The sequence below is a fragment of the Phasianus colchicus genome, chromosome 3, assembly GCF_987193195.1.
Source record: "Phasianus colchicus chromosome 3, bPhaCol1.hap1.1, whole genome shotgun sequence".
NCBI classification, from domain to species: domain Eukaryota; kingdom Metazoa; phylum Chordata; class Aves; order Galliformes; family Phasianidae; genus Phasianus; species Phasianus colchicus.
In genome coordinates, this window is record NC_143438.1 from 94,481,843 (window position 1) to 94,506,855 (window position 25,013).

Consider the following 25,013-nt stretch of genomic DNA (forward strand, 5'->3'; position numbering starts at 1 on the left):
CATTTTCATCTTCCTCCTCCTCTTCTTGCTCTCCTCCTCCTCCTTTTCTCGCTCTCCTCTTCCTCTTCTCCTTATTGCCATTTTCATCTTCCTCCTCCTCTTCTCGTTGTCCTCCTCCTCCTCTTCTCGTTGTCCTCCTCCTCCTCTTCTCGTTGTCCTCCTCCTCCTCTTCTCGTTGTCCTCCTCCTTCTCTTACCGCCATCTTCATCTTCCTCCTCCTCTTCTCACTGCCATCCTCTTCATCTTCCTTCTATTCTCACTTTCCTCCTCCTCTTCTCACCGTCATCCTCTTCATCCCCCTCATCCTCCTTTTCTCATTGTCATCCTCCTCTTCTCACCATCTTCCTCATCCTCCTTTTCTCGCTGTTATTGTCCTCCTCACTGTTATCCTCTTCATCCTCCTCTTTTCACCATCATCCTCACCTTCCTCTCGCCGTCTTCCTCATCATCCTGCTCTTCCTGCCATCCTCCTCCTCCTCTTCTGTTATCCTCCTCCTCCTCCTCTCACCTTCTTCCTCATCCTCCTTGTCCTTCTCTCTCCATCTTCCTCTTGTTGCTGTTCTCCTCGTCTTCCTCCTCTTGTCTCCATCTTCCTCTTCATCATCCTCCTCTTCCTTTCCTCCTCCTCCTCCTCTTCCTTTCCTCCTCCTCCTCCTCTTCCTTTCCTCCTCCTCCTCCTCTTTCTTTCCTCCTCCTCCTCCTCTTCCTTTCCTCCTCCTCCTCCTCTTCCTTTCCTCCTCCTCCTCCTCTTCCTTTCCTCCTCCTCCTCTTCTTCCTTTCCTCCTCCTCCTCCTCTTCCTTTTCTCCTCCTCCTCCTCTTCCTTTCCTCCTCCTCCTCCTCTTCCTTTCCTCCTCCTCCTCCTCTTCCTTTCCTCCTCCTCCTCCTCTTCCTTTCCTCCTCCTCCTCCTCTTCCTTTCCTCCTCCTCCTCCTCTTCCTTTCCTCCTCCTCCTCCTCTTCCTTTCCTCCTCCTCCTCCTCTTCCTTTCCTCCTCCTCCTCCTCTTCCTTTCCTCCTCCTCCTCCTCTTCCTTTCCTCCTCCTCCTCCTCTTCCTTTCCTCCTCCTCCTCCTCTTCCTTTCCTCCTCCTCCTCCTCTTCCTTTCCTCCTCCTCCTCCTCTTCCTTTCCTCCTCCTCCTCATCCTCATCTTACTCTCCTCCTCCTCTTGCAATCGCCCTCCTCCTCTCACCACCTTCCTCCTCTTCTTGTCCTCCTCCTCATCCTCCTCTTGCTGCCATCCCCCCCATCCCCGATGTCCCCATCCTCCCTCAGGTTCTCCGGGACCGTCTGGGCGTCCGTTGTTTCCTGGCTCTGACGGCCACAGCCACGGTGGCGACGGCACGGGACGTGGCGGCGCAGCTCGGCATCCCGCAGCAGGACGGCATCGCCGTGCGCAGCGCCGCCGTGCCGCACAACCTGCGGCTCTCCGTGTCTGTGGAGCGGGACCGGGACCGGGTGGGGAACGGGAATGGGGAACGGGGATGGGGAATGGGAATGGGGATTGGAGATGGGGAATGGGGATGGGGGACAGGGGACGGGGGATGGGGGACGGGGGATGGGGAACGGGGAAGGGGGTAGGGATGGAGATGGGGAAGGTGGTGGGGAACGGGGATGCGGAATGGGGTGGGGATGGGGAACAGGGATTGGGATGGGGTGGGGATGGAGATGGGGAAGGGGGTGGGGGTGGGGAACGGGGATGCGGAATGGGGTGGGGATGGGAATGGGGAACGGGGAATGGGGTGGGGATGGAGATGGGGAAGGGGGTGGGGAACGGGGATGCGGAATGGGGTGGGGATGGGGAACGGGGATTGGGATGGGGTGGGGATGGGGAACGGGGAATGGGGTGGGGATGGAGATGGGGAATGGGGTGGGGATGGAGATGGGGAATGGGGTGGGGATGGGGATGGGGAATGGGGTGGGGTGGAGACTAGGTAGGAATGGGGATGGGGTGGGAAAAGAATGGGGAATGGGGGTGGGGAACAGGGTAGGGATGGGGAACAGCTAGGGATGGTGAATGGGTGGGGGTGGAGTGGGGAACAGGTGAGGATGGGATAGGGGATGGGGGTTGAAAATGGGTAGGGATGGAGTGGGGGTGGGGATAAGGTGGGGATGGGGTGGGGATAAGGTGGGGATGGGGTGGGGATGGGGCATTTGTGAGGATGGGGTAGGGGATGGGGGTGGAAAATGGATCCGGATGGGATGGGAATGGGGAACAGGTGGAGATGGAGTGGGGATGGGGAATGCATAGGGATGGGGTAGGAATGAGGACCGGGTGGGGACAGGGACTGGGTAGGGACAGAACGGATGGAGATGGGGACTGGGTAGGGACAGAACAAGAATGGGGTGAGGATGGGAAGAGGGATGGGGACCAGATAGGGATGGGATGGGGATGGGGGGGTAAATGTAGACCAGGTGGGGATGGGGACAGGTTTAGGGATGTGGATCTGTGGGGACAGGGACAGGGTGTGGACTGGCAGCGAGTAGGGACTGGGATGGGGTAGGGATGGGAATGGGATGTCAGCAGGGATCAATTAGGAACTGGGTCAGGGACAGGAATGGGGTGGGGACACAGTAGGGATGGGGATGGAGTGCAGGCAGGTATGGGGTGTGGGTGGGGACTAGGCGGGGATGGGGATGGACAGGGGGATGGGGAGTGGGAACAAGAATTGAGGAAGGATGGGATGGGGACAGGGTGAGGACTGGGACAGGGTGCAGATGAGAATGGGATAGGGACTGGGATGGGATGAGAACTGGGATAGGAGTGGGGTAGGGACTGGGATGGGGATGGGGTAGGGACTGTGACTGGGATGGGGTGAGAGCTGGGACAGGAATAGAGTAGGGACTGGGATGGAGCGCAGGCAGGGACTGTGCAGGAACTGGGATGGGGTGGGGACCAGGGAGAGACAGGGATGGGGTGCGGATAGAAATGGGGACCGACGTGGGGATGGGGATTTGTGGGGATGGAGATTAGGGTCAGGGTAGGATGGGGGGTGGGCAGCGGGACCAGGAAGGGACGAGGATGGATCTGAGCACCGGAATGGGATTGGGAAGGGATGGAGTTGCATCTGGGATTGGCACAGGGACTGGAGAGGGATGGGGACCAGGTGCGGACGGTGACATCTCTGGGTACCAGCGTGGGGATCGGGTAGAGAGGGGACAGCAGTGATTAGGGGTGGGGATTGGGGCCGTGTGCTGATAGAACAGCAGACCCTACAAACCTCCCCTCCAAAATCCCACTCTGTTGTGGTGGGAAGGCGCAGCCCCATCTTCACACGATTGCATCCCACGCGAAAAGCCCCGGAGTGCACAGATCAACGCTGCGGCTCCGTGCTCAGAACCCGGGGGCTACTTTGATTGTGTTTTTTTTTTAATTAGCTCCTAACCTCGGTGCCCTCGTTACCCTCAGGCTCTCGTTAACCTGCTGCGCAGCGAGCGCTACGCCGCGCTCCGCTCCATCATCGTGTACTGCACGCGTCGGGAGGACACGGCCCGCGTCGCCGCGCTGCTCCGCACCTGCCTGCAGGATGAGCTGCTCACCAACACCACGCCAGGTATGGGGCAGGCCTGGAGCAACAGCGGAGCGCCCTGGTAGCCAGGAAGGCCAACGGTGGCCTAACGGTGTGCCCTGGTGGCCAAGAGATTTACGATAAATCAGTAGCGTGTGTTTTGGTGGCCGAAAAGGCCAATGGTTGCCAAGAGGTTGGCTGTCAGTCAGTAGTGTCCCTTCCCACTCCTCAAGAAGACCAACGGTGGCCAAGAGGTTCACTGTGAGTCTCTATTGTATCTTTGGGTGGCCAAGAAGGCCAGCGGTGGCCTAGAGGTTCCCTGTGAGTCTCTATTGTGTGTTTTGGTGGCCAAGAAGGCCAATGGTTGCCAAGAGGTTGGCTGTCAGTCAGTAGTGTACCTTCCCACTCCTCAAGAAGGCCAACGGTGGCCAACAGTGAACCCTCGTGGCCAAGAGGTTCCCTGTGAGTCTCTGTTGTGTGTTTTGGTGGCCAAAAAGGCCAACGGTAGCCAAGAGGTTCACTGTGAGTCTCTGTTGTGTGTTTTGGTGGCCAAAAAGGCCAACGGTGGCCAAGAGGTTCACTGTGAGTCTCTGTTGTGTGTTTTGGTGGCCAAAAAGGCCAACGGTAGCCAAGAGGTTCACTGTGAGTCTCTATTGTGCGTTTTGGTGGCCAAGAAGGCCAATGGTTGCCAAGAGGTTGGCTGTCAGTCAGTAGTGTCCCTTCCCACTCCTCAAGAAGGCCAGTGGTGGCTCACAGTGAACCCCGGTGGCCAAGAGGTTCCCTGTGAGTCGCTACTGTGTTTTGTTGCCAAGAAGGCCAACGGTCGCCAAGAGGTTGGCTGTCAGTCAGTAATGTCCCTTCCCAGTCCCCAAGAAGGCCAACAGTGGCCAACAGTGAACCCCGGTGGCCAACAGGTTGGCTGTGAGTCTCTATTGTGCGTTTTGGTGGCCAAGAAGGCCAACAGTGGCCAAGAGTTTGGCTCTCAGTCCCTATTCTGTGTTTTGGTGGCCAGCAGTGACCGAAAGGTTCCCTATGTCTCTCACTTCTGCGTTTTGGTGGCCAAGAAGGAGGCCAACGGTGGCCAACAGGTTGACTATGTGTCTCTATTGTATGTTTTGGTGGCCAAGAAGCCCAACAGTGGCCATAGGTTTGGCTGTCAATCCCTATTCTGTGTTTTGTTGGCCAGCAGTGACTGAGAGGTTCCCTGTGAGTCTCGCTTCTGTGTTTTGGTGGCCAAGAAGGAGGCCAACGGTGGCCAACAGGTTGGCTGTGTGTCTCTCCTGTGCGTTTTCGTGGCCAAGAAGGCCAACAGTGGCCAAAAGTTTGGCTGTCAATCCCTATTCTGTGTTTTGGTGGCCAGCAGTGACCGAGAGGTTCCCTATGAGTCTCGCTTCTGTGTTTTGGTGGCCAAGATGGAGGCCAATGGTGGCCAACAGGTTCCCTGTGAGTCTCGCTTCTGTGTTTTGGTGGCCAAGAAGGCCAACAGTGGCCAAAAGTTTGGCTGTCAGTCCCTATTCTGTGTTTTTGTGGCCAGCAGTGACCGACAGGTTCCCTGTGAGTCTCGCTTCTGTGTTTTGGTGGCCAAGAAGGCCAACAGTGGCCAAAAGTTTGGCTGTCAGTCCCTATTCTGTGTTTTGGTGGCCAGCAGTGACCAAGAGGTTCCCTGTGAGTCTCGCTTCTGTGTTTTGGTGGCCAAGAAGGAGGCCAACGGTGGCCAACAGGTTGGCTGTGTGTTTCTCTTGTGCGTTTTGGTGGCCAAGAAGGAGGCCAACGGTGGCCAAAAGTTTGGCTGTCAATCCCTATTCTGTGTTTTGGTGGCCAGCAGTGACCAAGAGGTTCCCTCTGAGTCTCGCTTCTCTGTTTTGGTGGCCAAGAAGGAGGCCAACGGTGGCCAATATGTTGGCTGTGAATCTCTATTGTGTGTTTTGGTGGCCAAGAAGGCCAACAGTGGCCAAAAGTTTGGCTGTCAGTCCCTATTCTGTGTTTTCGTGGGCAGCAGTGACCGAGAGGTTCCCTGTGAGTCTCGCTTCTGTGTTTTGGTGGCCAAGAAGGAGGCCAACAGTGGCCAAAAGTTTGGCTCTCAGTCCCTATTCTGTGCTTTGGTGGCCAGCAGTGACCAAGAGGTTCCCTATGAGTCTCGATTCTGTGTTTTGGTAGCCAAGAAGGAGGCCAACAGTGGCCAGCAGGTTGGCTGTGAGTCTCTATTCTGCGTTTTGGTGGCCAAGAAGGAGGCCAACGGTGGCCAACAGGTTGGCTGTGAGTCTCTATTCTGTGTTTTGGTGGCCAAGAAGGCCAACGGTGGCCAAAAGTTTGGCTCTCAGTCCCTGTTCTGTGCTTTGGTGGCCAGCAGTGACCAAGAGGTTCCCTATGAGTCTCGATTCTGTGTTTTGGTAGCCAAGAAGGGGGCCAACAGTGGCCAGCAGGTTGGCTGTGAGTCTCTATTCTGCGTTTTGGTGGCCAAGAAGCCCAACGGTGGCCAAAAGTTTGGCTGTCAGTCCCTATTCTGTGTTTTGGTGGCCAGCAGTGACCGAGAGGTTCCCTATGAGTCTCTATTCTGCGTTTTGGTGGCCAAGAAGGAGGCCAACGGTGGCCAACAGGTTGGCTATGTGTCTCTATTGTATGTTTTGGTGGCCAAGAAGGCCAACAGTGGCCAAAAGTTTGGCTGTCAGTCCCTATTCTGTGTTTTGTTGGCCAGCAGTGACTGAGAGGTTCCCTGTGAGTCTCGCTTCTGCGTTTTGGTGGCCAAGAAGGAGGCCAACGGTGGCCAACAGGTTGGCTGTGTGTCTCTCTTGTGCGTTTTGGTGGCCAGGAAGCCCAACGGTGCCCACCAGCCTTTCCTCTTTCCCTCGTAGGACCCAAGAGCGGCCGCCGCCTCCACCCCGACGCGATTGCAGCTGCGTACCACGCCGGGTTGTCGTCGGCCGAGCGGCGCCGCGTTCAATCGGCCTTCATGCGTGGCCACCTCCGCGTGGTTGTGGCCACCGTGGCTTTTGGGATGGGGTTGGATAAGGCGGACGTTCGTGCCGTGCTGCACTACAACATGCCCAGAAACTTTGAGAGTTACGTGCAGGAGATCGGCAGAGCCGGGAGGGATGGGGAGCCGGCCTGGTGTCACCTCTTCCTGGACCCTGAGGTGGGGGTTTGTGGGGGGTTTTGGGGTGGGGGGGTGCCCTAAAATGGTTGGTTTTTTTTTATTCTGTCTGGTGGTTGGAGTTGGGGGGTGATTTGGGGTGACGCAGGGAGTCCTAAAAGGTGTCAAGGATGATTTGGTGTGATACTGAGAACCCTAAAAGGTGTCAAGGATGATTTGGTGTGATACTGAGAACCCTAAAAGGTGTTGGGGATGATTTGGTGTGATACTGAGAACCCTAAAAGGTGTTGGGGATGATTTGGGGTGACACTGAGAACCCTAAAAGGGTTTGGGGATGATTTGGTGGGACACTGAGAACCCTAAAAGGTATTGGAGATGATTTGGGGTGACACTGAGAACCCTAAAAGGGTTTGGGGATGATTTGGGGTGGCACTGAGAACCCTAAAAGGTGTTGGGGATGATTTGGGGTGGCACTGAGAACCCTAAAAGGTGTTGGGGATGATTTGGTGGGATACTGAGAACCCTAAAAGGTGTTGGGGATGATTTGGTGTGATACTGAGAACCCTAAAAGGTGTTGGGGATGATTTGGTGGGACACTGAGAACCCTAAAAGGGTTTGGGGATGATTTGGGGTGACACTGTGAACCCTCAAAGGTACTGGGGATGATTTGGTGTGATACTGAGAACCCTAAAAGGTGTTGGGGATGATTTGGGGTGACACTGAGAACCCTAAAAGGTGTCAAGGATGATTTGGGGTGACACTGAGAACCCTAAAAGGGTGTCAAGGATGATTTGGGGTGACACTGAGAACCCTAAAAGGCGTTGGGGATGATTTGGGGTGGCACTGAGAACCCTAAAAGGGTTTGGGGATGATTTGGGGTGGCACTGTGAACCCTAAAAGGGTTTGGGGATGATTTGAGGTGACACTGTGAACCCTAAAAGGTGTTGGGGATGATTTGGAGTGGCACTGAGAACCCTAAAAGGGTTTGGGGATGATTTGGTGGGACACTGAGAACCCTAAAAGGTATTGGAGATGATTTGGGGTGGCACTGTGAACCCTAAAAGGTGCTGGGGATGATTTGGGGTGACACTGTGAACCCTAAAAGGTTTGGGGATGATTTGGTGTGACACTGAGAACCCTAAAAGGTGTTGGGGATGATTTGGTGTGACACTGAGAACCCTAAAAGGGTTTGGGGATGATTTGGTGGGACACTGTGAACCCTAAAAGGGTTTGGGGATGATTTGGTGTGATACTGAGAACCCTAAAAGGGTTTGGGGATGATTTGGGGTGGCACTGTGAACCCTAAAAGGTGTTGGGGATGATTTGGGGTGGCACTGTGAACCCTAAAAGGTACTGGGGATGATTTGGTGTGATACTGTGAACCCTAAAAGGTGTTGGGGATGATTTGGTGTGATACTGAGAACCCTAAAAGGTGTCGGGGATGATTTGGGGTGACACTGAGAACCCTAAAAGGGTTTGGGGATGATTTGGTGGGACACTGAGAACCCTAAAAGGTATTGGAGATGATTTGGGGTGACACTGAGAACCCTAAAAGGGTTTGGGGATGATTTGGGGTGGCACTGAGAACCCTAAAAGGTGTTGGGGATGATTTGGGGTGACACTGAGAACCCTAAAAGGTGTTGGGGATGATTTGGTGGGACACTGTGAACCCTAAAAGGGTTTGGGGATGATTTGGGGTGACACTGAGAACCCTAAAAGGCGTTGGAGATGATTTGGGGTGGCACTGTGAACCCTAAAAGGCGTTGGGGATGATTTGGGGTGACACTGTGAACCCTAAAAGGTGCTGGGGATGATTTGGAGTGGCACTGAGAACCCTAAAAGGGTTTGGGGATGATTTGGGGTGGCACTGAGAACCCTAAAAGGGTTTGGGGATGATTTGGGGTGATACTGAGAACCCTAAAAGGTGTTGGGGATGATTTGGTGTGACACTGAGAACCCTAAAAGGGTTTGGGGATGATTTGGTGTGACACTGTGAACCCTAAAAGGTGTTGGGGATGATTTGGGGTGGCACTGTGAACCCTAAAAGGTACTGGGGATGATTTGGTGTGATACTGTGAACCCTAAAAGGTGTTGGGGATGATTTGGGGTGGCACTGAGAACCCTAAAAGGTGTCGGGGATGATTTGGGGTGATACTGAGAACCCTAAAAGGTGTTAAGGAATATTTGGAGTGGCACTGTGAACCCTAAAAGGGTTTGGGGATGATTTGGGGTGACACTGAGAACCCTAAAAGGTGTCGGGGATGATTTGGGGTGACACTGAGAACCCTAAAAGTCGTTGGGGATGATTTGGGGTGGCACTGAGAACCCTAAAAGGGTTTGGGGATGATTTGGGGTGGCACTGAGAACCCTAAAAGATGTCGGGGATGATTTGGGGTGGCACTGAGAACCCTAAAAGGTGTTGCGGATGATTTGGGGTGGCACTGAGAACCCTAAAAGGCGTTGGGGATGATTTGGGGTGGCACTGTGAACCCTAAAAGGTGTTGGGGATGATTTGGTGTGACACTGAGAACCCTGATGATTTGGGGGACACAGGGAGTCCTAAAAATTTTTGGGACCTCTTTGGGGTGACACAAGGAATCCCAAAAGGTGTTAAGGAATATTTGGGTTGACACAGAGTTCTGAAAGGTGCTGGGGATGTTTTGGGGTGACACACGGAGTCCTAAAAATTTTGGGAACATCTTCGGGGTGACACAAGGAATCCCAAAAGGTGTTGAGAACGATTTGGGGTGACACAGGAAGTCCTGAGACATCTTCGGGGTGACACAGAGAGTCCTAAAAGGTGTCACGTATGATTTGGGGCGACTCTGAGAACCCTAAAGGTGTTGGGGATGACACAGGGAATCCTAAAAATTTTTGGGACCTCTTTGGGGTGACACAAGGAATCCCAAAGGGTGTTGAGGACTATTTGGGGTGACACGGAGAGTTCTAAAAGGTGTTGGGAATGTTTTGAGGTGACACAGGGAGTCCTAAAAGTTTTTGGGATGTCTTTGAGGTGACACAAGGAATCCCAAAAGGTGTTGAGAACGATTTGGGGTGACACAGGAAGTCCTAAAAGTTTTGGGGACATCTTTGGGGTGACACAGAGAATCCTGAAAGGTGTCAAGTACAATTTGGGGTGACACTGAGAACCCTAAAAGGTGTTGGGAATGATTTGGGGTGACACAGAGAGTCCTGAAAGGTTTTGGAACATCTTTGGGGTGACACAAGGAATCCCAAAGGGTGTTGAGGACTATTTGGGGTGACACAGAGTTCTGAAAAGTGTTGGGGATGTTTTGGGGTGACACGGGGAGTCCTAAAAGTTTTTGGGATGTCTTTGAGGTGACACAAGGAATCCCAAAGGGTGTTGAGGACTATTTGGGGTGACACAGAGTTCTGAAAAGTGTTGGGGATGTTTTGGGGTGACACAAGGAGTCCTAAAAGTTTTTGGGATGTCTTTGAGGTGACACAAGGAATCCCAAAAGGTGTTGAGAATGATTTGAGGTAACACAGGGAGTCCTAAAAGTTTTGGGGACATCTTTGGGGTGACACAAGGAATCCCAAAGGGTGTTGAGAATGATTTGAGGTAACACAGGAAGTCCTGGGACATCTTTGGGGTGACACAGGGAATCCTAAAAATTTCTGGGACCTCTTTGGGGTGGCACAAGGAATCCCAAAGGGTGTTGAGAACGATTTGGGGTGACACAGGAAGTCCTGGGACATCTTTGGGGTGACACAGGGAGTCCTAGGAGGCTTTGGGAGGTCTTTGGGGTGACGCTGGGAACCCTAAAAGATGTTGAGGTGTTTTAGGGGAGTCCTAAAACCCAATAGAGCACATTTAGAGTGACACAGGGAACCCTAAAAGCCACCGGGGTGCCTTTGGGGAACCCTAAATGGTATTGGGGTCCCCTTCTATCCGTAGGGCTCCGACCGGCTCGAGCTGCGGCGCCACATCTTCGCCGACACCGTGGACTTCTTCACCATCAAGAAATTGGTGCAGGCCACCTTCCCGCCCTGCAAATGCCAGGAGCTGCACCGGCGACGCCGCGCCCTCGCCAGGGTGAGAGGGGAGAGCAGCCGGGGGGTGGAAATGTTGGGGTTTCGGTGGTGTGGGTCAGTTGCAGGGGTCTCATTGGGGTTGGGGTGGGATGGAGGGTTGGGGTGAGCCCGAGGGTTGGCCAGTGGGTGCCCTCCTATGGTCGTGGGTTGGAATTGGCCATCCCATAATTCATCATGCCCTCCTATGGTCATGGGTTGGATCTGGCCATCCCATAATTCATCATGCCCTCCTATGGTCATGGGTTGGAACTGGCCATCCCATAATTCATCGGGCCCTCCTGTGGCCATGGGTTGGAATTGGCCATCCCATAATTCATCAGGCCCTCCTATGGCCATGGGTTGGAATTGGCCATCCCATAATTCATCGGGCCCTCCTATGGCCGTAGGTTGGAATTGGCCATCCCATAAACCATTGCAATTCAGTGGCTATTGTTTGCAATGGGCCCTCCCATAATGCATTGCAGTTCAATGGCTGCTGGTTGTAATGGGCCATCCCATAATGCAATGTGGCTCAATGGCCACAGATTGCAATGGCCTATCCCATAATGCATTGCGGCTCAACGGCCATAGATTGCAATGGTCCATCCCATAATGCACTGCGGCTCAGTGGCCATAGGTTGCAATGGTGCGTCCCATAATGCATTGCGGTTCAATGGTCACTGGTTTGGATGGGCCCTCCCATAATGCATTGCGGCTCAATGGCCATTGCTTTTAATGGACCACCCATAATGCAATGCGGCTCAATGGCTATAAATTGGAATGGGCCCTCCCATAATGCATTGCGGCTCAATGGCCATAGATTGCAATGGGCCCTCCCATAATGCATTGCGACTCAATGGCCACAGATTACAATGGCCCATCCCATAATGCAATGCGGCTCAATGGCCATTGCTTTAAATGAACCCTCCCACAATGCATTGCGGCTCAGCAGCGCTGTCCATGGTAGGGAGCGGAGGTGAGCGACCAAGAGATGGCCGCCATCAGGGTGGACGGCGACGGTGTGACGTCAGAGGGGGGCGGTGACGTCATCGGGCCGGAGGGGGACGGCAGTGATGTGACGTCAGAGGGGGGCGGTGACGTCACGGCGTCAGAACCGGGCGGGGAGCAGCAGCGGCTCTGCTACAAACACGAGCGGGCCATCAGCATTGACAGCATGGTGCAGGAGCTGGACCTCAGGGAGGAGGGTGAGTGGGGAGGGGGGGGAAGGTCCTGGAAGGGAAATGGGAATGGATCCAGGAGGTCCTGGAAGGGAAATGGGAATGGATTCAGGAGGGCCCTGGAAGGGAAATGGGAATGGGTTGGGGAGGGCCTGGAAGGGAAATGGGAATGGATCCAGGAGGGTCCTGGAAGGGAAATGGGAATGGATCCAGGAGGGTCCTGGAAGGGAAATGGGAATGGATCCAGGAGGGTCCTGGAAGGGAAATGGGAATGGATTCAGGAGGTCCTGGAAGGGAAATGGGAATGGGTTGGGGAGGGCCTGGAAGGGAAATGGGAGTGGGATGGGACGGGCCTGGAAGGAAAATGGGAATGGATTCAGGAGGTCCTGAAAGGGAAATGGGAGTGGGAGGGGAAGGCACTGGAAGGGAAATGGGAATGGGTTGGGGAGGGCCTGGAAGGGAAATGGGAATGGGGTGGGAAGGGCCTGGAAGGGAAATGGGAATGGGGTGGGAAGGGCCTGGAAGGGAAATGGGAATGGATTCAGGAGGTCCTGGAAGGGAAATGGGAGTGGGAGGGGAAGGCACTGGAAGGGAAATGGGAATGGATTCATGAGGTCCTGGAAGGGAAATGGGAACGGGGTGGGAAGGGTCTGGAAGGGAAATGGGAATGGATCCAGGAGGTCCTGGAAGAGAAATGGGAATGGACTCAGGAGGTCTTGGAAGAGAAATGGGAATGGATTCAGGAGGTCCTGGAAGGGAAATGGGAGTGGGATGGGACGGGCCTGGAAGGGAAATGGGAATGGATTCAGGAGGGTCCTGGAAGGGAAATGGGAATGGGGGGGAAGGCACTGGAAGGGAAATGGGAATGGATTCAGGAGGTCCTGGAAGGGAAATGAGAATGGAATGGGAATGGCCTGGAAGGGAAATGGGAACAGGGTGGGGAGATCCCAGAATGGAAATGGGAATGGGTGGGCAGGTCCTGGAAGGGAAATGAGAATAGGATCAGGAGGTCACGGAAGGGAAATGGGAATGGGATGGGAAGAGCCTGGAAGGGAAATGGGAGTGGGTTGGGGTATCCCAAAGGGAATGGGATTGGGATATCCCAAAATGGACCTGGGAATGACGTCGGGAGGTCATGAAAGTGAGCTGGGAATGGGATTGGGGTATCCCAAAAGCAACTGGGATCGGAAGGTCCTGAAAGGGAACTGGGAATAGGATCGGAATGTCCCAGTATGGAAACAGAACTGGAATGTTCCAAAGAGAACTGGGAATGGGATCGGGGTATCCCAAAGGGAACTGGATTTGGGGTCAGGAGGTCCTGAAAGGGAACTGAGAATGGGATTGGGGGTATCCCACATGGAGCTGGGAATGGGATCAGGACATCCCAGTACGGGAATGGAACTGGAACGTTCCAAAGAGAACTGGGAATGGGATTGAGATCCCAAAGGGAGCCAGGAATGGGGTTAAGATGTCCCACAATGGGTTGGGGTATCCCAAAGGGAACTGGGAATGGGATCGGGAGGTCCCAGTATGGGAATGGAACTGGAATGTTCCAAACAGAACTGGGAATGGGATTGGGATCCCAAAGGGAGCTGGGAGTGGAGCTCAGATGTCCCAAAATGGAGCTGGGAATGGGGTTGGGGTATCCCAAAGGGAACTGGGAACGGGATCGGGACGTCCCAGTACGGGAATGGAACTGGAATGTTCCAAAGAGAACTGGGAATGGGATTGAGATCCCAAAGGGAGGCGGGAATGGGGTTAAGATGTCCCAAAATGGGTTGGGGTATCCCAAAGGGAGCTGGGAATGGGGTCGGGGTATCCCAGAAATGGATTTGGGGTCGGGATCGGCACCTCCCAACCCTCCCCTACCCCCTGCAGCCATCGAGACCCTGCTGTGCTACCTGGAGCTGCACCCACAGCGGTGGGTTGAGCTGCTGCCCCATACCTATGGGGTCTGCACCGTGCGCTGCTATGGGGGACCCCGAGAGCTCCGAGCTGCTGCGCAGAGGTGGGGCGTGATGGGGGGGGGGGGGGGTGTCAATGGGGTGGGGGCTGGGAATGGGGAGAAAATGGTGGGAGTGGGGTGGGGACAAAATGGTGGCCTTGGGATGGAGGTGGTGGGAATGGGGTGGAAGTGGTGGGAATGGGGACAAAATGGTGGGAATGGGGTGGGGGTGGTGGGGATGGGGACAAAATGGTGGGAATGGGGTGGGGGTGAGGGGAACGGGGACAAAATGGTGGGAATGGGGTGGAAGTGGTGGGAATGGGGTGGAGGTGGTGGGGATGGGGGCAAAATGGTGGGAATGGGGACACAATGGTGGGAATGGGGTGGGGGTGAGGGGAACGGGGACAAAATGGTGGGAATGGGGTGGGAGGGGTGGGAATGGGGACAAAATGGTGGGAATGGGGTGGGGACAAAATGGTGGCCTTGGGATGGAGGTGGTGGGAATGGGGTGGAGGTGGTGGGGATGGGGGCAAAATGGTGGGAATGGGGTGGGGGTGGTGGGAATGGGGACAAAATGGTGGGAATGGGGTGGGGACAAAATGGTGGCCTTGGTGTGGAGGTGATGGGAATGGGGACAAAATGGTGGGAATGGGGTGGAAGTGGTGGGAATGGGGGTGATGGGATGGCAATGGGATGAAGGTGGGACATGGTAGGGAGTGGGATGGCAATGGGGTGGGGACGGTGGGAACGGGGACAAAATGGTGGGAATGGGATGGAAGTGGTGGGAATGGGGACAAAATGGTGGGAATGGGGTGGGGGTGAGGGGAACGGGGACAAAATGGTGGGAATGGGGTGGAAGTGGTGGGAGTGGGGTGGAGGTGGTGGGAATGGGGACAAAATGGTGGGAATGGGGTGGGGGTGGTGGGGATGGGGAGAAAATGGTGGGAATGGGATGGAGGTGGTGGGAATGGGGACAAAATGGTGGGAATGGGGTGGAAGTGGTGGGAATGGGGACAAAATGGTGGCATTGGGGATGGGGTTACTGGGAACGGGGGTGATGGGATGGCAATGGGGTGGGGGTGGTGGGAATGGAGACAAAATGGTGGCCTTGGGATGGGGGTGGGGGGAGATGGGGGTGATGGGATGGCAATGGGGTGAAGATGGGACAAAATGGTAGGGGGGTGGGATGGCAATGGGGACAAAATGGTGGCATTGGGGTGGGGGGAATGGGGACACAATGGTGGGAATGGGGACACAATGGTGGGAATGGGGTGGAGGTGGTGGGAATGGGGTGGGGGGTGGTGGGAATGGGGTGGAGGTGGTTGGAATGGGGACAAAATGATGGCATTGGGGATGAAGTGATGACATTGGGATGGAGGTGGCGGGAATGGGGACAAAATGGTGGGAATGGGATGGAGGTGGTGGGAATAGGGGCGATGGGATGGCAATGGGGTGGGGGTGGTGGGAATGGGGACAAAATGGTGACCTTGGCTTTTGGGGGTCGAATGTTGGTGTTGGGATGGAGTTGGTGGCATTGGGGACAAAACTGATCCCATTTTGGGGATTCTGGGCCCATTTTGGGTGGGGTTGATCCCATTTTTGAGAGTTCTGATCCCATTTTGGAGGCTTCTGATCCCATTTTTTGGGTATTCTGATCCCATTTTGGTGCTTCTGATCCATTTTTTTGGGGAGTTCTGATCCCGCTTTTGTGTTTCTGGTCCCACTTTGGGGGGTTCTGATCCGTTTTTGGGTTCCTGATCCCATGCTGGGGGATTCCGAGGTCATTTTGGGGGTTGCTGATTCCATTTTTTGGGTATTCTGATCCCATTTTGGTGCTTCTGCTCCCATTTTTGGGAATTCTGATCTCATCTGGGGGGATTCTGATCCCATTATGGGAGGTTCTTTGCCCATTTGGGGAGCTTTTATCCCATTTTTGTGTTTCCCATCCCATTTGGGGGGGATTCTGATCCCATTTTTGTGCTTTTATCGCATTCTTTGGGGATTCTGATCCCATCTTGGGGGATTCTTTGCCCATTTTGTGGGCATGTTGGTGTTTCTGATCCCATTTTTGGTGTTTCTGATCCAATGTTGATGTTTCTGATCCTACTTTTTGTGCATTCTGATCCCATTTTTGGTGTTTCTGACCTCATTTTTGGTGTTTCTGACCCTATTTTTGTTGCGTTCCGATCCCTTTTTTGGTGTTTCTGATCCCATTTTGGTGTTTTGGACCCCATTTTTGGTGTTTCTGACCCTATTTTTGGTGCGTTCTGATCCCATTTTTGGTGTTTGATCCCATGTTGGTGTTTCTGATCCCATTTTGTTGCCTTTTGATCCCATTTTTGGTGTTTCTGATCCCATTTTTGGTGTTTCTGATCCCACGATGCTGTTTCTGAGCTCATTTTGGTGCGTTCTGATCCCATGTTGGTGTTTCTGATCCCATGTTGGTGTTTCTGATCCCATGTTGGTGTTTCTGATCCCATTTTAGTGCGTTCTGATCCCATTTTTGGTGCATTCTGACCTCATTTTTGGTGTTTCTGATTCCGTTTTTGGTGCATTCTGACCCCATTTTTGGTGTTTCTGACCCCATTTTTGGTGCGTTCTGATCCTATGTTGGTGCTTCTCATCCCATGTTGGGGGCTTCCTGATCCCATTTTTGGTGCATTCTGATCCCATTTTGGGGCTTTCTGATCCCATGTTGGTGCGTTCTGGTCCTATTTTTCTGCTTTCTGATCCCATTTTTGGTGCGTCCTGATCCCACGTTGGTGTTTCTGATCCCATTTTTGGTGTTTGAACCCATTTTTGGTGCGTTCTAACCCCATTTTTGGTGTTTCTGACCCCATTTTTGGTGTTTCTGACCCCATTTTTGGTGCGTTCTGACCCCGTTTTTGGTGTTTCTGCTCCCATTTTTGGTGTTTCCGCCCCCATTACGGATATCCTGCTCCCCATGCCCGTCCCCCCCTTTCCAGCTGCCCCCCCCTGGCCGTGGCTCTGGCTCTCAGCCGCCTCTCAGCCGAACGCCCCCAGGACTCCTCAGCCCTTCGCTTCGACGTCGTCTCCCTCAGCGACTCCATGGGCTGGGAGCTTCCCTTGGTCAAAAGAGCCCTGAGACAACTGCAGTGGGAGCAGCACCCCAGGACAGCTGGTGGGTGACACAAATGGGTGACGCCGCTGGGTGACACCGTTGGGTGACAGCATTGGGTGACCCAAATGGGTGGCAGCGTTGGGTGACCCAAACGGGTGATACTGTTGGGTGACACAGTTGGGTGACAGCATTGGGTGGCCCAGATGGGTGACACTGCTGGGTGGCACTGTTGGGTGACCCAAATGGGTGACAGCATTGGGTGATCCAAATGGGTGACAGCACTGGGTGACACTGTTGGGTGGCAGCGATGGGTGACAGCATTGGGTGACCCAAATGGGTGACACTGCTGGGTGACACCGTTGGGTGACAGCATTGGGTGACACAAATTGAGTGACAGTATTGGGTGACCCAAATGGGTGACCCAAATGGGTGACATCATTAGGTGACACCATTGGGTAACAGCATTGGGTGACCCAAATGGATGACAGCATTGGGTGATACTGCTGGGTGACACCATTGGGTGACCCAAATGGGTGGCAACGTTGGGTGACCCTAATGGGTGACACTGCTGGGTGACACTGTTGGGTGACAGCACTGGGGGAGGCCATTGGGCGACCCAAACGGGTGACACCGTTGGGTGACAGCTCTGGGGGAGGCCATTGGGTGACCCAAACAGGTGACATCTTTGGGTGACAGCACTGGGTGACACCATTGGGCGACCGAAACGGGTGACACCGTTGGGTGACAGCTCTGGTGGAGGCCATTGGGTGACCCAAATGGCTGACATCTTTGGGTGACAGCACTGGGGGGAGGCTGTTGGGCGACCCAAACGGGTGACACCGTTGGGTGATGCCGCTGTCCCTGCTGTTGGCTGACACCGTTGGGTGACAGCACTGGGTAAAACTATTGGTGCCCTAATGGGTGACACCGCTGGGCGACCCAATTGGGTGACAGCATTGGGTGATGGTGCTGGGTGTCAATGTTGACTGGTTGACAACACTGATTGACGCCGTTGGGTGACAGCACTGGGGGAGGCCGTTGGGTGACAGCACTGGGTGACACCGTTGGGTGACAGCACTGGGGGAGGCCGTTGGGCGACCCAAACGGGTGACACCATTGGGTGACAGCACTGGGGGGACGCCACTGGGTGACCCAAACGGGTGACACCGTTGGGTGTCAGCACTGGGGGAGGCCATTGGGCGACCCAAATGGCTGACATCTTTGAGTGACAGCACTGGAGGGAGGCTGTTGGGCGACCCAAACGGGTGACACCGTTGGGTGATGCCGCTGTCCCTGCTGTTGGCTGACACCGTTGGGTGACAGCACTGGGTAAAACTATTGGTGCCCTAATGGGTGACACCGCTGGGCGACCCAATTGGGTGACAGCATTGGGTGATGGTGCTGGGTGTCAATGTTGACTGGTTGACAACACTGATTGACGCCGTTGGGTGACAGCACTGGGGGAGGCCGTTGGGTGACAGCACTGGGTGACACCGTTGGGTGACAGCACTGGGGGAGGCCGTTGGGCGACCCAAACGGGTGACACCATTGGGTGACAGCACTGGGGGGACGCCACTGGGTGACCCAAACGGGTGACACCGTTGGGTGTCAGCACTGGGGGAGGCCATTGGGCGACCCAAATGGCTGACATCTTTGAGTGACAGCACTGGAGGGAGGCTGTTGGGCGACCCAAACGGGTGACACCGTTGGGTGATGCCACTGTCCCTGCCGTTGGCTGACACCGTTGGGTGACAGCACTGGGTGAAACTATTGCGGCCCAAATGGGTGACACCGCTGGGCGACCCAATTGGGTGACAGCATTGGGTGATGGTGCTGGGTGTCAATGTTGACTGGTTGACAACGCTGATTGACGCCGTTGGGTGACAGCACTGGGGGAGGCCATTGGGCGACCCAAACGGGTGACACCGTTGGGTGACAGCACTGGGTGACGCCATTGGGGCCCAAATGGGTGACACCGCTGGGTGACCCAAGTGAGTGACACTATTGGGTCCCAAATGTGTGACACCGCTGGGCGACCCTGATGGGTGACACCGTTGGGTGACCCAAGTGGGTGACACCGTTGGGTGACAGCACTGGGGGGACGCCACTGGGTGACCCAAACGGGTGATGCCGTTGGGTGACAGCACTGGGGGAGGCCATTGGGTGACGCCGCTGTCCCTGCCGTTGGGTGACGCCGTTGGGTGACAGCACTGGGTGACACTATTGGGGCCCAAATGGGTGACACCGCTGGGTGACCCAAACGGGTGATACTGTTGGGTTACAGTGCTGGGTGACACCATTGGGTGCACAGTTGGGTGCCCCACTCACTGACAACACTGATTGACGCCGTTGTGTGACAGCACTGGGGGAGGCCATTGGGTGACCCAAACGGGTGACACTGTTGGGTGACAAGACTGGGGGGACGCCACTGGGTGACCCAAACGGGTGACACCGTTGGGTGACACTATTGGGGCACAAATGGGTGACACCACTGGGTGACCCAAACAGGTGACACCGTTGGGTGACCCAAGTGGGTGACACCGTTGTGTGACAGCACTGGGTGACACCATTGGGCGACCCAAACAGGTGACACCGTTGGGTGACAGCACTGGGGGGACGCCACTGGGTGACCCAAACGGGTGACGCCGTTGGGTGACAGCACTGGGGGACGCCACTGGGTGACCCAAACAGGTGACACCATTGGGTGGCAGCACTGGGTGACACCATTGGGCGACCCAAACGGGTGACACCGTTGGGTGACAGCGCTGGGGGAGGCCATTGGGCGACCCAAACGGGTGATAGCGCTGGGTGACACCATTGGGCGACCCAAACGGGTGACACTGTTGGGTGACAGCACTGGGGGACACCATTGGGTGACCCAAACGGGTGACACCATTGGGTGACAGCTCTGGGGGAGGCCGTTGTGTGACCCAAACGGGTGACACCATCGGGTGACGCCGCTGTCCCCGCAGCCCCCTCCTCCCGCAGCGGCGTCACGGTGGAGCTGTCGGAGCTCTCCTTCCACCTGCGCTCCTTTGGGGACCTGAGCCACGCCGAGCTGGACGCCGTCTGCCACTTCCTGCAGCGCCGCCTGGAGGAGCGCCAGCAGGGGGCGCTGCGTCAGCTCACAGCCTGCAGGAGAGCTTTCCGCAGGTCAGCTATGGGGCGCCTGAGGGTTCACTGGGGTCCTGGTTGGGGTTCCCAATGTCCCTCATTTGGGATTCCCAATGTCCTTCGTTTTGGGGTCCCAATGTCCCTCATTTTGGGATCCCAAAGTCCTTCGTTTTGGGTTCCCCATGTCCCTCATTTTGGGATTCCCAAAGTCCCTCATTTGGGATTCCCAATGTCCTTCGTTTTGGGGTCCCAATGTCCTTTGTTTTGGGTTCCCAATGTCCCTCATTTTGGGGTCCCAATGTCCCTCATTTCAGATTCCCAATGTCCTTCATTTTCGGTTCCCAATATCCCTCCTTTGGGATTCCCAAAGTCCCTCATTTCAGATTCCCAATGTCCTTCATTTTGGGTTCCCAATGTCCCTCATTTGGGATTCCCAATGTCCCTCGTTTTGGGGTCCCAATGTCCTTCGTTTTGGGATTCCGAAAGTCCTTCGTTTTGGGATTCCCCATGTCCCTCATTTGGGATTCACAATGTCCCTCCTTTTGGGTTCCCAATGTCCTTCGTTTTGGGGTCCCAGTGTCCCTCATTTGGGATTCCCAATGTCCCTCGTTTTGGGGTCCCAGTGTCCCTCATTTGGGATTCCCAACGTCCCTCGTTTTGGGGTCCCAATGTCCCTCATTTGGGATTCCCAATGTCCCTCGTTTTGGGGTCCCAATGTCCCTCATTTTGGGATCCCAAAGTCCTTCGTTTTGGATTCCCAATGTCCCTCATTTTGGGATTCCCAAAGTCCCTCATTTCAGATTCCCAATGTCCCTCGTTTTGGGTTCCCAAAGTCCTTCGTTTTGGGTTCCCAAAGTCCTTCGTTTTGGGTTCCCAATGTCCCTCATTTTGGGGTCCCAATGTCCGTCATTTGGGATTCCCAATGTCCCTCCTTTTGGGTTCCCAATGTCCATCATTTTGGGGTCCCAATGTCCCTCATTTGGGATTCCAAATGTCCTTCGTTTTGGGTTCCCCATGTCCCTCATTTTGGGATTCCCAAAGTCCCTCATTTGGGATTCCCAATGTCCCTCCTTTTGGGTTCCCAATGTCCATCATTTTGGGGTCCCAATGTCCCTCATTTGGGATTCCGAATGTCCTTCGTTTTGGGGTCCCAATGTCCTTCGTTTTGGGATTCCCAATGTCCTTCGTTTTGGGGTCCCAATGTCCCTCATTTGGGATTGCCAATGTCCTTCATTTTGGGATTCCCAATGTCCTTCGTTTTGGGTTCCCAATGTCCAACATTTGGGATTCCCTGTGTCCCTCATTTGGAATTCCAAATGTCCTTCGTTTTGGGTTCCCAGTATCCCCTATTTTGGGGTTTCAATTCGGGGTTCCCCGTGTCCCTCATTTTGAGTTCCCAATGTCCTTCCTTTTGGGTTCCCCATGTCCCTAATTTGGGATTGCCAACGTCCTTTGTTTTAGGTTCCCAGTATCCCCTATTTTGGGGTTCGAATTTGGGGTTCCCCGTGTCCCTCATTTTGGGTTCCCAATGTCCCTCATTTGGGATTCCCAAAGTCCTTCGTTTTGGGTTCCCAATGTCCTTCATTTGGGATTCCCAATGTCCCTCATTTTGGGGTCCCAAAGTCCTTCATTTTGGGATTCCCAATGTCCTTCGTTTTGGGTTCCCAGTATCCCCTATTTTGGGGTTCCAATTTGGGGTTCCCCGTGTCCCTAATTTTGGGATTATCAAAGTCCTTTGGTTTGGGTCCTCGTGTCCCTCGTTTTGGGGTCCCAATGTCCCTCATTTGGGATTCCCAACATCCTTCATTTTGGGGTCCCAATGTCCCCCATTCGGGGTTCCCAATTTGGGGTTCCCAATATCCTCCATTTGGGATTTCCTATTATCCCTCATTTGGGGTTCCCAACGTCCTCCATTTTGGGGCTCCTCACATCCCCCATTTGGGATTCCCATTGTCCCCCATTTTGGGTTTCCCAACATCCCCCATTTGGGGTTTCCTATTATCCCCCATCTGGGGTTCCCAATGTCCTCCATTGGGGATTTCCAGTGTCCCCCATTTTGGGTTTCCCAATATCCCCCATTTTGGGGTTCCCCAATGTCCTTTTTTGGGGTCCCCATTGTCCCCCATTTTGGGGTTCCCAACGTCCTCCATTTAGGGTTTCCCATTGTCCCCCATTTTGGGTTTCCCAACATCCTCCAATTTGGGGTTTCCTATTATCCCTCATTTGGGATTTCCAGTGTCCCCCATTTTGGGTTTCCCAATATCCCCCATTTTGGGGTTCCCAACATCCTCCATTTAGGGTTTCCCACTGTCCCCCTTTTGGGGTTTCCCATTGTCCACCATTTTAGGGTTCCCAACATCCCCCATTTGGGGCTCCTCACATCCCCCATTTGGGGTCCCCATTGTCCCCCATTTTGGGGTTCCCAACATCCCCCATTTGGGGTTTCCTATTATCCCCCATTTTGGGGTTCCCAACATCCTCCATTTGGGGTTTCCTATTATCTCCTATTTGGGATTCCCACTGTCCCCCATTTTGGGCTCCTCACGTCCCCCATTTTGGGGTTCCCAATATCCCCCATTTTGGGGTTCCCAATGTCCTTTTTTGGGGTCCCCATTGTCCCCCATTTTGGGGTTCCCAACGTCCTCCATTTGGGGTTATTCACATCCTCCATTTAGGGTTTCCCATTGTCCCCCATTTGGGTTTCCCATTGTCCCCCATTTTGGGTTTCCCAACATCCCCCATTTGGGGTTTCCTATTATCCCCCATTTTGGGGTTCCCAACATCCCCTATTTGGGGTTTCCCATTGTCCCCTATTTGGGGTTCCCATTGTCCCCCATTTTGGGTTTCCCAACATCCCCCATTTGGGGTTTCCTATTATCCCCCATTTTGGGGTTCCCAACATCCCCCATTTTGGGGTTCCCAACATCCCCCATTTGGTGTTTCCCATTGTCCCCTATTTGGGGTTCCCATTGTCCCCCATTTTGGGCTCCTAACGTCCCCCATTTTGGGGTTCCCAACATCCTCCATTTGGGGTCCCCATTGTCCCCCATTTGGGATTCCTATTGTCCCCCATTTGGGGTCCCCATTGTCCCCCATTTTGGGGTTCCCAACATCCCCCATTTGGGGTTTCCTACTGTCCCCCCATTGTCCCTAAATGGGGTTGTGATGCTGTGGGGCACAGCGTTGCCTTCCCGAGCTGCGCCCCGCAGCCCCAGGAGGAGGAGGAGGAGGAGCGGAGCCGGAGGCTGAAGGCTTTGCTGCAGGAATACTTCGAGAGGGAGACCCGCGGCCTGGAGGAGGAGGAGGAGGAGGAGGAGGACGAAGGCCTCTCTGCCGCGGATGTGAGCCTCGTTTCTGGGCCGCCATCTTGGCCAAAATGGCTCCTCTGGGGCTTAACATGGAGGGCAGCCCTTCGTGCCCGGCCCTCCTGCAGCTCCTCGGGGTCCTGTCCATCCCAGTCCGTCCCAGTCCAACCCAGTCAGCCCCGACCAATCCCAGTCCGTCCCAGTCCAACCCAGTCAGCCCCGACCAATCCCAGTCCATCCCAGTCCGTCCCAGTCCATCCCAGTCAGCCCCGACCAATCCCAGTCCGTCCCAGTCCGTCCCAGTCAGCCATGACCAATCCCAGTTCGTCCCAGCCAGCCCCGACCAATCCCAGTCCGTCCCAGTCCGTCCCAGTCAGCCATGACCAATCCCAGTTCGTCCCAGTCCATCCCAGTGAGCTATGACCAATCCCAGTCCGTCCCAGTCAGCCATGACCAATCCCAGTCCGTCCCAGTCCATCCCAGTCAGTCCCGATCAATCCCAATACATCCCAGTCCGTCCCAGTGAGCCCCGACCAATCCCAGTCCGTCCCAGTGAGCCCCGACCAATCCCAGTTCGTCCCAGTCCATCCCAGTCAGCTATGACCAATCCCAGTCTGTCCCAGTCCGTCCCAGTCAGTCATGACCAATCCCAGTTCATCCCAGTCCATCCCAGTGAGCTATGACCAATCCCAGTCTGTCCCAGTCCATCCCAGTCAGCCATGACCAATCCCAGTTTGTCCCAGTCCATCCCAGTCAGCTATGACCAATCCCAGTCCGTCCCAGTCCATCCCAGTCCATCCCAGTCAGTCCCGATCAATCCCAATACATCCCAGTCCATCCCAGTCCAATCCCAGTCCATCCCAGTCAGCTATGACCAATCCCAGTCCATCCCAGTCAGTCCCGATCAATCCCAATACATCCCAGTCCGTCCCAGTCCATCCCAGTCAACTATGACCAATCCCAGTCCATCCCAGTCAGCCCTGACCAATCCTGATCCTTCCCAGTCCAATCCCAGTCCATTCTGGTCAGCCCTGACCAATCCCAGTCCGTCCCAGTCTAATCCCAGTCAGCCCTGATCAATCCCAGTCCATCCCAGTCAGCTCTGAACAATCCTGATCCTTCCCAGTCCAATCCCAGTCCATCCCAGTCAGCCCCAGCCAATCCCAGTCCACCCCAGTCCGTCCCAGTCTGCCCCAGTATACCCCAGTCAGTCCAGTCTGTTCCAGTCCATCCCAGTCCCATACCCTTATCCCACACCCCAATCCGACACCTCACCCCAATCCCAACCCCCCACCCCAAACCCCAATCCCACACCCCAATCCCAACCCCACCCCCATACTCCAATGCCCCACCCCAATCCCATTCCCTCACCCCATTCCCCACCCCACCCCCCAATCCCACCCCACACCCCAATCCCACCCCCCAATCCCCCACCCCAATCCCATCCCATACCCCCCACCCCACACCCCAATCCCACACCCCAATCCTATACCCCATACCTCCACCCCAATCCCCAATCCCATCCCCTCACCCCGTACCCCACCCCATACCCCAATCCCCCACCCCAATCCCATCCCCTAATCCCATCCCCTCACCCCATACCCCAATCCCCCACCCCAATCTCATCCTCTCGCCCACCACCCCATACCCCAATCCCGCACCCCAATCCCGCACCCCAATCTCCCACCCCAATCCCATCCCCTCACCCCATACCCCAATCCCGCACCCCAATCCCATACCTTCACCTCCCCACCCCAAT

General features: G+C 55.0%; 1 protein-coding gene across 1 annotated transcript in view; it reads left to right on the forward strand.

Annotated features, from left to right (window-relative positions):
* Window positions 1-25,013, forward strand: part of RECQL4 (RecQ like helicase 4) — a 45,907-nt gene that overhangs the window by 15,160 nt on the left and 5,734 nt on the right. Inside the window, exons 14-22 of the mRNA XM_090138305.1 lie at window positions 1,271-1,453; window positions 3,405-3,549; window positions 6,357-6,637; window positions 10,515-10,652; window positions 11,598-11,835; window positions 13,687-13,816; window positions 16,720-16,895; window positions 19,808-19,988; window positions 23,131-23,290. Of these exons, the coding sequence (XP_089994431.1) occupies window positions 1,271-1,453; window positions 3,405-3,549; window positions 6,357-6,637; window positions 10,515-10,652; window positions 11,598-11,835; window positions 13,687-13,816; window positions 16,720-16,895; window positions 19,808-19,988; window positions 23,131-23,290 (1,632 nt within the window). The remainder of the gene's footprint in view (window positions 1-1,270; window positions 1,454-3,404; window positions 3,550-6,356; window positions 6,638-10,514; window positions 10,653-11,597; window positions 11,836-13,686; window positions 13,817-16,719; window positions 16,896-19,807; window positions 19,989-23,130; window positions 23,291-25,013) is intronic.